Source organism: Plectropomus leopardus, chromosome 18 (genome assembly GCF_026936395.1).
Source record: "Plectropomus leopardus strain MGB_pleo_1.0 chromosome 18, ASM2693639v1, whole genome shotgun sequence".
Lineage (NCBI taxonomy): Eukaryota > Metazoa > Chordata > Actinopteri > Perciformes > Serranidae > Plectropomus > Plectropomus leopardus.
Window position 1 is genome coordinate 5,007,501 of NC_142193.1, and position 16,817 is coordinate 5,024,317.

At 36.7% G+C, this 16,817-nt stretch overlaps 1 protein-coding gene across 1 annotated transcript in view; it reads right to left on the reverse strand.

The window, feature by feature from the left end:
* Positions 1–16,817, reverse strand: part of rapgefl1 (Rap guanine nucleotide exchange factor (GEF)-like 1) — a 45,204-nt gene that overhangs the window by 20,280 nt on the left and 8,107 nt on the right. The window contains exon 3 of the mRNA XM_042504516.2: positions 2,749–2,827. Within this exon, the coding sequence (XP_042360450.1) occupies positions 2,749–2,827 (79 nt within the window). The remainder of the gene's footprint in view (positions 1–2,748; positions 2,828–16,817) is intronic.

The window sequence follows — 16,817 nt, forward strand, 5'->3', positions numbered from 1 at the left end:
TATAGATTCAGACAGCACTCCTAATGAACGGCCCAGCTCCAAAAACATACATTTTAAATGTGGTGGCAAACATTGTGGCGAGCCGCAATGTTGTATTTTTAAATCATTGTATATTTTATTCTTTTCTTTAGGTGAAGTCCCAAGAAAATCCCATTGTGGATTTCTACCTCACCTGCACATGAAAACTGTTTTATGTCCTTTTTGTGTTTTTTTTCCCTGTATATCTAAATGTGCAAATAAATAAACTAAAATAAACTAAACTACAATCCCCATAATACTTTAGGGAATGCAAGCTCAGGGTGTATTGTTTAGAGAGGAAACAATTAGTAGATGTTTCAGTGTTTGGCGGTCAGGGACAAGCATAAACAAGACGACTAACCAAAAACAAACATGGATGCCAACTATTGCACATTCTTATACAAAAACAAACGACTATACGCACACTATCAGCTTGGTTCTATGAAGCGACATTTGTGCTGAAAAGACCCAAAAATTACGAAAGTTAAAATCTTGAACAGAGAGGCAAATAGGACTGCAGACCTGACAGATGGAACTGGAGCTGAGTGAATTTGTGTGAAACAAAGATAACTTAGGGTAAAGCTGTTTATTTACAGCTACATCTCACAGTTTTTAAGGGGAAACTTTGGTATTTTTTTGAGCTGGACCTGATTAACCATGTTCTCATGTTGTTTTGTAAGTGACTAATGGAAACAATAAATTTTGAAACTGATCCAGTATTGAGAGAAACGGGCTGCAATGAAATCCCTAAAGGCGATTGTGCTCCGTCAATTGACATCAATTAAACTTGATTGTTTTTGCTACCTAAAGGGAAAAATAGCAAAATACAAGAGTGAATGGCAAATAAATAATGATTATTTTACTACTCTGGGTAAGGTAAGGGCATAATAAAATGTTAAAAAGAAGATGTTACGTGCAAAACACCATTAATTACAACAGAATGAATGAGTCCCTGAACGTTTCATCTTCATGCTCATATGAATCTATTTCTTACAGACACAAAGGTGAAGACGACAAAAGATGATTTCTCGGTTTTGCTTTTTCTCTGAAAAGGAAAAAAACCAGCAGATGAAGATGAAGACGAGTATTTCTCTCCGTCCATCCCTCCCACTCTTCTTCCACCCACATCCTCTCTGCTCTACTTCCTCTCATCCCTCCTCCTCCCTCTGGCTCTTTATCCCTCTCTCTTTCTGTGTGGGTGAGTATTTAAGTGGAGGACTATCACTCAGTCTCTGCAGAGAGAAAAGAAAACAGATTCATTTGCATTTTTAATGACGCAGCACCAACCGAAACTTTCTACCCAGCTTTATGGAGTCAGCTGTTATCATCTGTCTGCACTGTTACTGTTTTTATTTCTTCAGGTGCTTCCACTGAATGTGTAGCTGTTAGCTTTATTGCATTTTTAAATCCTCTGTCATTGTTACACCTGTGCACAGACCAAACTTTAGTCAGGGCATCTTACGCTGGCTTCACCCTGGATGTGTAAGCGCTGCAAAGTGCAACGATTTTCCATGAAGCGCCATTCATTTCCTTTAAACGCCCATGTTAACCCTTTGAACGACATCAGTTTTCTTGTGCTCCGTTCAGACACCTTTCACATGAATTTAAACCTCTAAAACAGGAACAAAGTGGTGTTTTTTTTAAATATGGCTAAAAAAGCACAGAGCAACTTGGTCAGAGGCATCCCAAAAATTGCAAGAAATCAGGACAAAAAAAAAGACGAATGAGCAAGAGAGAAATTATTTTCAGATATTACAAAATAAATAAATAAATAAATGTCCAGACCACTATATTTATAATTATTACAATTACTATCAACTACTTTATCTTAAGATTTATTTCTTATTTTATTTGGGTTTTAACCGGGGAGACGAACTGAGCTTTTTGTGCTTTCCTACTCTTTCAAGTAGTAAAGAGAATTAGGATCCAAATTTATTTATTCTTACTAGTAGTGGGGCTAAAAATTTTACATTTGTCCTGTGGGTGGTGCTACACGAAAGGTGATTCAGGGTCATGGCTAAATGGTAACCCTAGATTTGCAATACTCTTGCAAGTCACATCAAAATATTCTTGTCTTGCTGTTTTATGGTGTGACAATGCTGTGGTGAAGGTCTGCTTGTGGTTAGGCAAAAAAAGCACTTGGTAGGGAAAGACATTGGTTTGGGTTCAAACTTGAAACATGCGACACAAAATCTTGCAGGAGTTTTCAGGAATCCGGGTTATTATCTAGACGCAACCATTATGGTGTCATTCAAATCTAAAAGGTTCATCCTCTGAGAGCAGGAACGTCATTAGGACATTTCATTGAAATGTGTTTGTTAGATTTTCTACCTGACGGGCAGATTGAAGATTTCCTGAGTGTTGGACTGGCAAACTGAAGAAAGTGAAACATGAAGCCAAAGCTGCTCAGACAGTGCAAGCCTGCAGGCGGTGAGCAGGGAAGAAAACACAATGCGTCAGCTACAAGACTGAAACAAAGCAAACAGATCAAACTGTGGCTGACCAAACTGGAGAAAAGTCACGGATAAAGTGACATGAAATCGAATAATGCTGCCAAAAACCAGAGTTCCACTGTGACTCTGAGCCGCACAGTTCTACAGTCAAACACTCACATGTGTTTGGACGTCTGTGTCTGTCGGACTCCATTAGGCAGTCATGCAGACACACAACACAGCGCTGTGAGCACATTCTATCAAGGTAATTATGCATGTGAATGTGAGTGAAGGATACTGCTGCAGCAGGACTTGCTGGAACCTGTCGGCCGTCAGGAAGATGGGATGGGTCAACATGAAGTCATCCAGCAGGGTTTCTGCACAGAGAGTCGCAGACAGAGAGGTTAGTTTTACAGACTGTACCTGAACGTGACCTGGCATACTTGTGCAGGAAGTGCTGAGTGTGACAGAAGCTTAACCTTGAAGAAAGAGCGGCAAAGTAGAAGCAACTGGCACTGACTCTTTGCAACCTGGGCAAATTGACTTGATTTCTTTCAAAAACATGGGAAAAAGATAATAAGCAGCTTATGATGAAACAACCCAGAAATTTCCAAGAAATTAGTCAAAAACATAAGAAAATTACCTAAAAAATAGCCACAGAGAAAAGATACAGTAAAGAAAAACAAATCTTTAAAAAATTAAATAAATAAAAGATTCAAAAATAGTGCCCAAACGTTACCCAAAAAACTGTCTAAAAATTACAATAATTTTGAATATATAATTAGAATAATTAGTCTGGATCTCTTTTCCCCCCAGCTTTTTAAAAGAAAGTAATTCTCTAAATCTACTAATTTCTTGAAATTTGCGGGACATTTCTTGCCAATTGGCTCATTGCCTTTTCATGTTTTCGAAAGAAATCAAATATATTTGCTCAAGTTTCGAAGGTTTAAATACTTGTGAAAGGCATACGGAACAAGAAAAGTGATAGGATAATAATGATAACAGAATGAAAAGTAGAGCAAGTATTGACTGTTTTTATTATCAGATAATATGCTGATTCTTGATGTATGGTTTTCTCTACAGCCAGAAAATGCTAAAGTGAAGAATGCAAGTCAAAGGTGACATCATCACGTATCGTATTTGGTCTGACCTACAGTCCACAGCCCACAAAAATTGCCTAAAAGTTACATAACCGAGAAAAAAGCAGTAAATCATCATATCAGATAAGCTGAATCCAAAGATTGGTCGACATTTTGTTAAATAAATAGCTTTAAAAAATCTAATCTTATCAATAAAACATTTCAGTACAGGGTGTTTCTTTTGACTGGGGGGAAGGATCGGCAACTGGCTGATAAGAATTGGGCAACAGGCAGAGCAGAATTGGATATCTGGCAAAGCAGGATCAGGGAACAGATAGGTTAGGATTGAGCAAGGGTCAAATCATAACATTTTAGAAGAGCACAGAGAATCTTTTTGTTTGAAATATAACCAAAGTGTAATGATATCAACTTTTTTTTTAATTACCGTGGATTAACTCAAAATCTGGAAACTGGCAGGTTAGGACCAGACAATGGGCAACTAGGAAGGTTTAGGGGTAAGGGTTAAGTCCGTGTTGAGAGGTTTTAGGTTTTAAAGAAAAAGATTTAACCTTTTCTGTTTAAGAACTTCACAACAGCTGAACCCTTAGGGCCCCCTTTCATATTACACACAAGTCACTTTTCAAAATCAAGCATAAAAATATTATACATTAATATTATTTTCTATTTTCATTTGGTACATTTTTTTAACATCAGTCCTAATCATAAATATCAAATATTCAATAATTTTCGGAATTTTAAATGCCAGATTATTGTCAAGCGATCACTATGTTTTTAAAGGTTATTTTTGGGGCTTTTATTGCCTTTAATTGACAGGACAGTGTGAGCGTGAAAGGGGCCCGTGGCCACTGCAGTGAGAGCACAGCCTCTGTGCATGGGGCGCCGCTCTATCCACTGAGCCACAATATACTACATGCAAAGTAGAATGTTTTAAATTATCACAGTCTGGCATATGCCAATGATTTGCAGCAAAACTGATTGTGACAGTGTGTGGCAATAGCATGTATTTTCTCCATATGCCAAATATAGTAAAAATGACATCAGGTGGAAAATAGTAAAAAAATGACAAGAATGATGCCCCGAAATAATACATTGCATATTTTCATGCTTTGATGGCTCTGGGATCAAAAATTGCAGTTTGAATTGGTTTCAATAGCGCATTTTTTGCACTTAACAGAATGAATGCAACAACTTTGTTTCCACAGTGTATTTTAGACTTATTGTGGGAGCTGAACTAGAAATTCAAAGATGAAACAAAAATACACGATCCTGCCAAAATGTATTCCGTATGCATAAACATAGCCAAAATTATCAAAAAAAAAAAGAAGAATCAAAACACCCTAAGGGCTAAATAAGTATTTGACTGCTGGAAAATAACCTTTTAATAAAACTAGGCTGTCTCCACAGTAGAAACACACGTATACTTTTGAAATTGGTGTTACATGACCAGAGAAAACAGATAAAAAGGATGCTTTTACTCAAGACGTAATAAACCTACAACTACCAGAATGCACTGCAATGCACCAGACCAATATAAATGCTCTCACGGGTGGGTAACATAATTCAAACTCATACATGTGAAACCATGGCGATCTTGTATTGTAGCTAAAAAGTCAACTAAAGCATGTGTCTAAAAACATCTAAGGGGAGACAAATACACAGCTCTGTGAAAGAATCTGGGTTCATATTGATAACCGCTGCCTAGTTTTACTGTTTGATTCTAGTTTTTCAGCCTCTGTTTTGACTGTGCAGGAAAAAGTATCACACCCACTTCCTGCTCACGCTTCGCTATTAGTGCTAAAAAAGGCACTAAAATGTGTTTCTGTGAACGTTTTAGGCAAAAAATAGGCAACACAAAAACATAATCTTGATTTACTCAATCAGCACTGCCTAGTTTTACCATTTGATTGGATTATCGGGGGATATCTTTTTCTGTGATTTCTGGTTGCTCTGCTCCTGTTCTCTCATCTGCTTTGTGTCAGAGTTTAATTCATTTGTTAGTGTTTCACTCATTTAGGATATTTTCATATTCTTATTTCAAAGTCTGTATATATTCTTAATAATTACAATTGATCGCTCTTTGAAAAGGTGTACTTGTATTAGTATGCTGTTATATTATTACAACAGTGACATAAAATGTCACTCAAAATGACTATAATATCGTTTATCGCAAGTATTTCTGGGACAACATATAGTTTAACAAAAGCAGTTATCATGACAGGCCAACAGCTAACAGCCCAACCAGCCAAAACCTAAAAATATCTGGCTGAAATGTGGTTTTCAGAAAGTCTCACGAGACTGAAGATGTAAAGTGAATGCATAAAGAACTGTAGAGAAGCAAACACAAATGTATGGAAATGAACAATCAGATTTAATTATATACATTTAATTAAATGGCTGCAAGAAATTTACACGCATGCACACACACACACACACACACACAAATGTTTACATTACAGAAACTCACTTCCTGTTTTTGTTACAGATTCGCTTCTGAAATAAACCCTAAACACACACACACACACTAAATGTAGGCCACGAAGACATATTTAGCCTTGCTGTTCTTGATATGCAAAATCAGAACTAAAGCTTTATGACGCAAAAAGATGAGAGACAGATAGACGTTTCTATTTTTGCAGAAACTGTGGAGACATTCAGAGAAACACTGCTGATGCCAAACATAAAACCTGTTTTTTTGTTAACTAAAACACTGTGTTAAACTCTCAGCTGCTGCAGCAAATGGCTGTAATTTAAGATGCTGAAACAGCACGACTCAAAACCTGTGGTCACATTTACTAAACTATACTGCTGTGTGTGTGTGTGTGTGTGTGTGTGTGTGTGTGTGCGTGCGTGTTGCATGCTGCAGTGGGTGTGTCCTCCCCGGGTCCGCCTCTCTGCAGGCGGTTACCATAGAGACACCACGTTGCCGACAGTGAGAGGATGAAGAGGGAAATGTGAGAGAAGAAACACTGAAAAGAAAATGAACATGTGAGTGCGTGCATGTGTGTGTGTGTGTGTGTGTGTGTGTGCGTGCGTGTGTGTGTGCATGTGTGGTATTGATAACAGAGTCAAAGTGATATTACACCTCTGACACTGATGATGTGGTTGACTAGTCATATGATCAGCACTACACTGGATGCATCCCAGTTACATTCCAGTGGTTCTGTTGCCTCTTTTTTCAGTGACATTCACAGTCCAGTTAGATTTTTCTGTCCATCACTTGTAGAGAGTACTTTGTGCACAGGTAAACTGTTACAGCTGAAACTGCACAACCCTCAAGCCTCTTCTGTATTGAATTATGCACATGTCACCTGAAGTAGAAAAGTAAAATCCAGTTCAGTTTAATTCCTGCACACTATGGTAGGAGTTCTGACCCCTCTGTCATAGCATCTCTCAACAAACCATACCAGTAGCTGGTATGTGTTTAGGTGATATTGTGCATAAGGATGCACAATATCTAACTGTTAAGCCACAAACTAAATGACTCTTTTTTTCTTTTTCATTCTTTAGTTGTGACTTTGAATTATATTATTTAGGACAGCAGAGTTTAAATATGTTAATGTGTAATAAATATAAATATAAATTTCCATCTAATTATTTGACAGAGATTACGTTATTTTATTTAAGACATACATTGGTTGACATACCTGGCATGATTTGTGTTATTAAAGAAATGAATTTATTGTCTGAATTAAGGAACATGATTTGTTTGTCAGGCCAATCAATTATCCCAATTATAATAATAATGGAAAACTTATATTACTATGTATTATTTTTGTAATTTTGTATGCTTGTCCCTTTTTTAATAATTCTGTGCCCCATCTCTAAATTTGGATGATTTTTGGGGTCTGTAAACGCAGTGCAGGCAAATAAACATTTTAAAAGTCAGAGCTGTTTTTTGTTTTTGATTTGGTTCGGTCAGGGCTATGGAATATTAAATCATCCATATTTTCTCACCACATCTAAGCTTCAAACCCTCAGGTGTGCATAATCTACAAGTTATACACTTCTTTTTAATTACAAGAATGTGAAATCATCACTTATCAAATTAGTTTTGGCCATGAGAGGCGGGTAATTATCAGTTATTGGCTGGGAAAAAAACACATCATGCATTCCTAGTGCTTTAAGTATGTGTGTATAACTGTGGATTTATCTGATGTGTTTCATGTAGATTAGCTGTGGTGTCTGATGTATTTATGCACCTATGTATCCATGTGAGGCCATGTAAAAACTGTAGCAATGAATGTCTTTGCAAAAGGATGATTCAGAATCTTCTATCTAAATAATTCACTAAAGTCTGAATCAGATTTGGCATTAAAAAAAAAATTGGGTGTGCATGTGTCGGATGTATATTCACAGCTACAGAGGGTGGAAAACATGCACATATTAATGAATTTGCAGTGAAAGCCATTTGAAGAATGATCTGCAGAAAGACGCAGAAGAGAGAAAAGATGGTGTGAATGTGGCGAGAGGAAGGAGTGAAAGTGTGAACGTGGGAGAGAGAGGAGAGAAAACAGCTGAATCCAAATGGGATGTAAAGAACGCCAACAACCTCCCAGACAAATCTTATCAAGAAAATGGTTATATAAAAATAATTAAGTTATGATTTGCAGCAAGATTCTCCTTTTAGTGCTGAAAAAGCAAGCTTGTGTTAATGGCAGTTAATATCTTGTGCGTGTGAAATGATAAGAACTGCTTATGAACATGTCTTCTTGTTTATCTATCTCAAAACTTCAGACAGAAATCTGACGCCATATAACAGGCCGTCGTGCATGAACATGGAAACATATTTATGTACAGTATAAATCGGCTTGCATGACTATGTATTTGAACGCCCTTACACAACAGCAAGCGTGACAGGAAAACTGCTCAGGTGTACTTACATAGGTGGATTCTATTAACCGTTAATCCAAAGAATGTGTGCTCCCTCAGCTTTGACACATTTTCTCTCTGGACTGCATGTGCCAAAATTTCCTATATGTAATTCTGAAGAGCGTCACACATCCAGTCGTCTCTTCGCTGAAGCCACTGACAGCCCTCTGGCAAATCATGTATCGGCTCCATAATGGACCTTAAATATAAGCTCCATCCTGATGGCTTTGCCCCCATCGTTGAAGTCCCTCACATCCAAGTAGGTTAATTTAATGGATCTGAACTGTCCCGCATTTTCTAATCTTTCTAAACCTATTCAGCCTGTCCACACTATTTCCAGGTTTCCACATATTGATTTACTTTGTGATAGCCCACCACAATTAAAACATCAGCTGCCACATACTGATGTTGCAGCACTGATGTTTTGGAGCTGGACCGTTCTTTAGAAGCAATATTATAAGCTGTTCAGTTAGTCATTGCGCCACACTACCAGAGCACAGAGCTATTCTGGGCACACACGGAGCAGCAAAGCATCACGCACAGTGAAAGTGAAACTTAATACATTGACCTGAGTCTTAAAGTCTGCTCCTCTCATCCATCAACCTGATCAGCTCTAACCTGATCGACACATCAATTATCTGCTTTGTGACTCAAACTCCTCAAACTGCTGCTGAGTGAAAAAAAACTTGACAAAAAAACCTGACTAGTTCACGAAGCAGTAAAACATCTGAATTTAGAGAGGGGGCACAGAGTGATAAATAAAGGGACACATACACATACGCTCGATTAAAAAAAAACGTGAAGAAATGGCAAAGAAATGCAGCAGAGGACAGTTAAAAAAGACAAACAGTTGAGGACAGTAAAGAATTGCAGCAGAGGACAATAAATAAACGCAATACAGGACAGTAAAGACACACAGTACCGGATAGTTAAGAAACAAAGTACAGGACAGTAAAAAGAAAAAAAACAAGTACAGGACAGTGGAGGACAGTAAAGAAAGGCAGTACAGGACGATAAACGAACACAGTAGAAGACAGAAAAAAACACAGCACAGGATGGTAATGAGGCAGAGTACAGGACAGTAAAAAAATGCAGTATAGGATGGTAAAGAAACACAATACAGGACGGTAAAGAAACACAGTAGAGGACTAGGATAGGATGGTAAAGAAACACAGTCGAAGAGGGTAAAAAAAAAAAACCAGTACAGGACAGTTAAGAAACACAGTACAGGGTGGTATAAAAATACAGAACAGGACAGTAAAAAAAAACAAAGTAAGAACAGTAGAGTACAGTGAACAAAGGCAGGAAAGAAAAAGAAAATAATAATAGAAAAAAAGGACAATTTTTCAGTACAATGATCACCTTTACTTTTGCGGCTTTAAGTACATTTTTCTTACAATACTTTTTATAAGTGAGGTTTTAAATGCAGGGCTTTCAGCCATAGTGAAGTATTTTCACAATGTGTCAGTAGTACTTTTACTTCAGTCCAGGATCTTAATATTTCTCACACTTCTGACTGTTGACTATTACCATCAGTCTATCCAGATTTCATGCAGAATGTGGTTCAGACTTGTGGTGTATCAATGTAGTCCTAAAATCAGCAGCTCATTATAATAAGTGAAACTATCCTGAGAGAAAAACTGACATTATATTTCCTGCCGAGACATGGAAGTTTTCTTGTATTTTAGTTTGAAGCCTCTAATTTAAGTCTGTGTTTTTTTTCTCCTCCCACCTCCTCTCTCCCTCTCCCTCTCTCTTCCTCCCACTCCTCTTCTCCAAATGTCTTGTTGAGAGCTGGTTGCTATGTGAACAGGTGCTAAAGAGCCTCTTATCTATCTGCACTCGCACACACAGTCCATGCATGTCCATACGATACACAAATAAAAACACATCTTCACAAAACAGGAAGCAGAGCGAGGGAAACCTGCAGCTCAGAGGGGCTGAGGAAGATGAGGAGGAGGGAGGTGAACGCATCCAGAGAAAGAGGTGAACGAGTGGGCAGCATTTTCACGTCTTTTTGTAAAGAGAAATCAGCCTCCCACGCAGATCAGTCCTGTCACACTGCCTCTCTCTCTGACTTTCTTTTCTGTTTGTGCGTCTGCAGCCGACTCGTCTGCAGTGTTTCTGCTTTATGAAGCGGTTTCAGGGTTCAAACCCACAACATCACAAGTGCGTTAAAGATTTCACAGGAGAGCAGAAAAGTCAGTAAAATTTGATTCATGCTTTTTTTCACACTGCCTACTCCATCTGGTAGACTACACACTTATTTTAAACTTGATTTTAAATCATTTTAAATAATCTTTTTATCTTTGCAGCTCTCGTCTGCACTTTTGCTCATTTAAATGGTGATTTTTATGACTTATATATATATATATATATATATATATATATGTATGTATCCTTTCTAATATCTTATAATTTATTGCTCAATAAAGCATTTTAAATTGCCCTATTGTAGAGAATGTACTATAGAGATAATGCTGCCTTGCCTTTCTCTTCTAAAGTAAAAATAAATCTCACCCAAATTGTTTCTCTTTTTGCAGGATTACTGCATCAGTGGTCATGGAGATTTTATCTCACATGAACATTTTTGTTATGAAGATCAATTATCTAAGTCACAAACTGCTGCTGAGGAAAAAAAGAACTCATGGAGAGCTCTTCCTCCGCAGCGTTCATGGATCCCCAAAAGCCTCCGCATTTAGCAAAGTAGCAACACCACAAAGTAGAAATACTCTGTTGAGTCATCCATTCAAAATTTGACTATTTTTTAATTAAACAATACTAAAAGGTGGCGTGTGTAAAATTTAGGGGGATGTGGTGTCGTCTCACGGTGAGTATTGCAACTGTCTGAAACTTTTCGTGATTAGAATTCAGAGGCTCTTCCTCTCCAAAACAAGCAGACTAGGTGATTAAAAACAATTTAAAAACACATAATAAAATAGTTTTGCGTTACAAATCTGTGTTTCTCCAATGTTTGGCATGTCGAAGTCGGGCAGAAAAAACAAACAGACCAAGTGATTTACACTGAAAAAAATGTTTGTTTGTTTGTTTGTTTTTTTAAATTCAGGTAGAACTGCTTTATTCAGTTGCTCCGATGCTGCTCATTGCAGTTGGGCTGTTCACTACGATGATCAACTAAAAAGTAAATATCCCTACACACTGGACCTTTCAGTATTCCACTAAATGTACTCAGGTTCATTCCACTGCTAGGAAACAACTGAGCAATAAAGGCGTCATTTAGCAGAAATGTTATTTACATTCTGCTTCACAGCGTAACACACCTGAACACACCTGCCTCAACACGCCTGCACCTGAGTGTGTGTGTGTTAGTGTGTGTGTGTGAGTGTGTGAGCGTGTTACGTAAGACGCTTAGCCAGGTTTGTTCTGCTTTTATGAAATTGTCAGGAAACTTAATGTCTTTCTGTTTTACCTGCGAGGCAGCTGTTAAAACACACACAGTGACAATATCATGGGATGGGAGGCAGATGTTGCCCATAGCAACCACTGGCCGATTGTTGTTCCAAAGCTCTGTAAAAAAACATCTGCTGCTGGAGATTTTCATGATGGTGACGCCACGTTTGTAACTCTCTTGTGTAATCTGTTTTTTTAGGCACCATTAACTTGTTAATAATCAATGAATTAGTAAATATTTATATGGTGAAGATAAGATGACAAATATATCACTTTATATCCTGATATATTGACTGAAGATTAAAAAATAATTAGCCAGGAACTCTAACCAGCTGTTTGTCTGGATGTCTGGAATTGTTTCGTTTTGTTTTGCATCCTGTTGTCAAAATCTGAGGTTTCTAATTTATGTAAATTATAAAGTTTAAAGATTACAGAAGAAAATCTGAATAGTTCAAGTAAAACATGTTTAACATGTTCATGCAACCGTTCACAGGCTGTTATGTTAATAATGGAGGGCAGGTGTGAGGTACGCACACACACATACTAATTATTTTCTAAATCCTCGCTGTCTGAGCGACACACCTTCTCTCTCTCTCTCACATACGCACACACACACACAGATGGTGATTGTGATTATTGTGTGTTGTATTAGATTGAGGTAATAACCTTTACGTAGATAATCCACGTTCAAGGTTCAATCTTACTTCACATACACACACACACACACACACACACACACACACACACACACACACACACACACACACACACACACACACACACACACACACACACACACTCATTGGCCAGGATTTCAAAAGACACATTCTCTATGTGCATCATGGGAAACCAGTAAGCTCAGTGAAGTGATTTTGACGTTGTGGCCACGACTGGTACCTTAACTCCTGGTTTTATCACATGATGCACACTGACACAAAAAGAATTATATATAGTTAAAATAAATATATCGTTTGATTATTCATTGCAGCTCTTGGAGCACAGAGCGCACTCTGAGCACAGACGGAGCAGCAGAACATCTAAAAGTTTGTATTTGCTAGCAGCAGCTGCTTCTCTCATCCATTGATCTGATCTGATCAGCTCTGAACAATATCCTCGTGTGAGCTTATTTAATGCAACACAAGCTAGCGTCAGCAATAAATTCAGTTAGACTGCATTGTTTTCTTAGGGCTTGGCAATACATCAATATTATATTGGTATTCTGATATGACTTTAGATATTGTCTTAGACTTTGGATATTGTAATAAAAGTGTGTGTTGTCTTTTCTTGTTTTTAAAGGCTGCATTACAGTAACGTGATGCAAGTTTCTGAATTTACCAGTCTCTTTAAGGAGTTCTATTATTTGCCTTTACCCACTTAGTCATTATATCAACGCTACTGATGTTTTTTAGCAGAAACTTTTAGCCTCTTAATCCTTTGAAACCTGAGCATACTGGGTTGATATCTGTAAAAAATGGGAAGAGGGCAATGAGCAACTTACAGGAAGAAATAACCAAAAAAATTGCAAGAATTATTTAAAAAAGAGAGAAAGAAAAGACAAAAAGTTTAACTAAACTAAATAATATTTTGTTTAAAAAAAAGGATTAAAAAAATGGAGAGAAAAAGAATGTCAAACAAGGAAATTACCTGAAAAAGGGCCTAAAATTAATAATAATTCTTTAACATCATTTTCAACACATAATTATGATAATTAGAAGTATAATTTTCTGGATATCTTCCCCTAGCTTTTTTAGAAATAACTTTCTAAATCTTCTAATTACTTGCAATTTGTAGACATAACATGCCAAGCTGCTCATTGCTTTTTTTCCCCATGGTTTCAAAAGAAACCAAACCAATTATCCTAACGCTCAAAATACTTGTGAAAGGCATCTGAGTGACATCTCTCCAGATTTTCATGTTGTGGCAGACATTAAATCAAAGTATGTTCTTGTTAAAGTATTCATGTAAAAGTGTGTCTGCGTGTGTGTGTGCGTGTGTGTGTGTGTGTGTGTGTGTGTGTGTGAGAGAGACGCTCCCAAGTGGAGCAGGTTAAACCAGGCAGGTGAGAATCCATCATCACTGGATGTCAAACGTGACGTCAAACATAACATCAGAAAAACATTAAAATTGTGAAATGTGTGTGTCTGTGTGTGAGCTGAAATAAAAGCTGGATGTGGGTCACACTGACTGAGGAGGATCAACAGCCTCTGCAGTAATTAAATATGAAGCACGGTGTAATTTTCAGGCTGTGGAGACAAAAACACATCACATCAGGACGCTTGTCTTCCTGTCTCTCACCCCTGCAACAACATGGAGACATGAAGTCACAGCGTCTCTCTGCCCTTGTTACTCATATTTATCATATAACAACAGCTCTACTTTCAATAACTGGCGGGTTTAACTACCTACAGTGGGAAAGTAGTAAGTAGGACTTGGCGAAATGGCCTAAAAATAAAATCTCTAATTTTTTTCCATCTTTAAAACAAACTACATATGACCAAGACATTACTCAAAACAAGTTTTGCTTTTATTTTAGCAAAAAAACTTAATTTATTTTGAGCAATTCTTCAGAATTTTGACCAAAAGAAAAGCTTTTTAAACTTTTCGAGTTTAAAAAGGCAAGGTTACTGTTGACGTGTCCAGCGAGGGATCAGGGATGGTGCCAACCTCAAATGTGAGGGAAACAGTACAAATCTGTCTTTAAGTTGTGACATACATCACATATACATTTAACTCTGTGACTCTGCGACAGAGGTCTCTTCCTCTCCAAAACAAACAGAACAAGTGATTAAAACCAGTAAAAAAAACTGACTAAAGCAATCAGAAATCAGTTTTTCTGACACTGTTCATTGCAGAGCGGCTTCGAACCATAATGGCTGATACAAAAATGCAAATGTCCCCATGTAGACACGGTGTTTGGTTTGTCCATTCTGGGCTACTGTAGAAACATGGCAATGAACACTGCGACCTCTGAGGGACCTGCCCCACATGTCAATGTAAACAACTCTTATTTTCACCAGATTATATGATAATAAAAAAAGAAAAACATATTATATAATATTCCATTTCTGCCAATGTAACCCCCTAAATTCTACACAGTGGACCTTTAATCTTGGTGAAAACAAAGCACTAATCTGCTGTGAGAACAAACTGTTTATGTCTCTAGAAACTCGAAGAAATGAGTTAATCACAGACCTTTGGACTGCAGCTCAGCTAGAAGAAGGACAACAACACAGTCTGTAACACAGTCAGGAATTTGCTCGAGGCAAAAAATGCTCTTAAAAGTTAAGACAAAAACTGCTAAAAGACGTCTGTTCCTCACATTTCATCTTATTTATTATTTGTTATTCCTGTGTCTACTGCCTGTCCCCTCTGGGCCACTGTAGGTGATGTAACCATAATGTAAAGTGTTTTTTTTTTAGTTAGAAATCAGTTGAACATGAAGCCTGAAGAAAATTTGTCAAATTCACTGAAACATGACAAACATTCAAACTGACGTTTTTTTTATGATTGTGATCAAATGTATGATAATTATGAGATATTAGGTTTGCAACAAATAGACAGATGGACATACATTTGATTGAAAACTGTTTAGCTTTTTTCTTCATTTAGATTTCCTGTCTAATTTTTTTAAACTGAATATCTTTATTTTCAGAAATCTTTAATTAATTAATTGTGACATTGAAAATAATGTTTAGTACAAAAATCCTGACTGATTTTAACTGTGACTGTTTTTAACTTGTTTCAATTGACTCATTGTTGTATTTTAGTTACCTAGTTATTTTTTATTAATTTTTTTAATTATTTATTTATAATAATTGATACTGTACATTTTACATTTTTAATTTTATGTCTATATTATGCACTCAGTTCTCTCTTGAAAAATGAGATCTCGATCTCTGTGGGACCCACCTGAATAAATAAAGGTTAGTTGCGGCCTCAAATAATATGTAATAATTATGAGGGGGAAAAAAGCATTAATAATGGATTTTTTCCAATGTAGTGTCTTGTCTAGGGAGAGATTAAAAAATAAACAAAACATTTTATATAGATCAGGTTAAATTTTGGAGAAATGTAAAATGATGCAGCATTAGAACTGAATAGAACATTTCCATTTAGTGAATGAAGCAGCTTTAAAATAATATAGCTACATTTGAATTTTTTATTTTGTGGGGAAAATCAAAGCTTCAGCTAAGAGCCAATACAATACAATACAAAGCTGGAAGAGCGTGTGTGTGTGTATGCGTGTGTGTACAGCGTGTACACTTTGCTTCTCTTCTACAGGACAGTTGGTTCAGAAGTCGTAATTCAAACGATGCATAATTTATCGGCTTTGACTCATTCTGTGAAAAACTCTCAAACTGGACAGTTTGGTTTCTGCAGCACAGTGACAACAGTTTTAGTTGATGCCGCATGGACATCCTGAAAACTTACGTCAATAACAAATTTAACATTTAGATTTTTCAAACAGTTGAAACCTAAAACATGGGGGGGGGGGCATTGAGCAATTAGTAGATTTAGAGGATTATCATTTTAAAAAGCTACAGAAAAAAATTATAAAGAACTATATTTACAATTACCATAATTATATATTTTAAATTATGCTATAAGGTTGTTATAACTTTCAAGCATTTTCAGGTCTTTTTAACTTTTTGTTTGTGTCCTTCATTTATTTATCTATTTTTGCTTTGGGGGTTTTGAGGGGTTTTTGTGAATAAATGGGTAATTTTGTTGTATTTTTTGCTAACTTCTATATAATTTCTTCTTACGTTGCAATTTGCCTTCTTCCCATGTTTTTACAAGAAATCAAGCCAATTTGCTCAGGTATCAAAGGGTTAAAAAAGACACTGCAATATTTAATGCTATTCTGCAATACACATTATACTGTATATCATATTTTAAGATCTACAAGAAAGACTAAAATCCAAAATCATTAAATGAACTACAGTTGCAGTAGAGTTAAATAAAGTAGCTACTGTCTTTATTATAA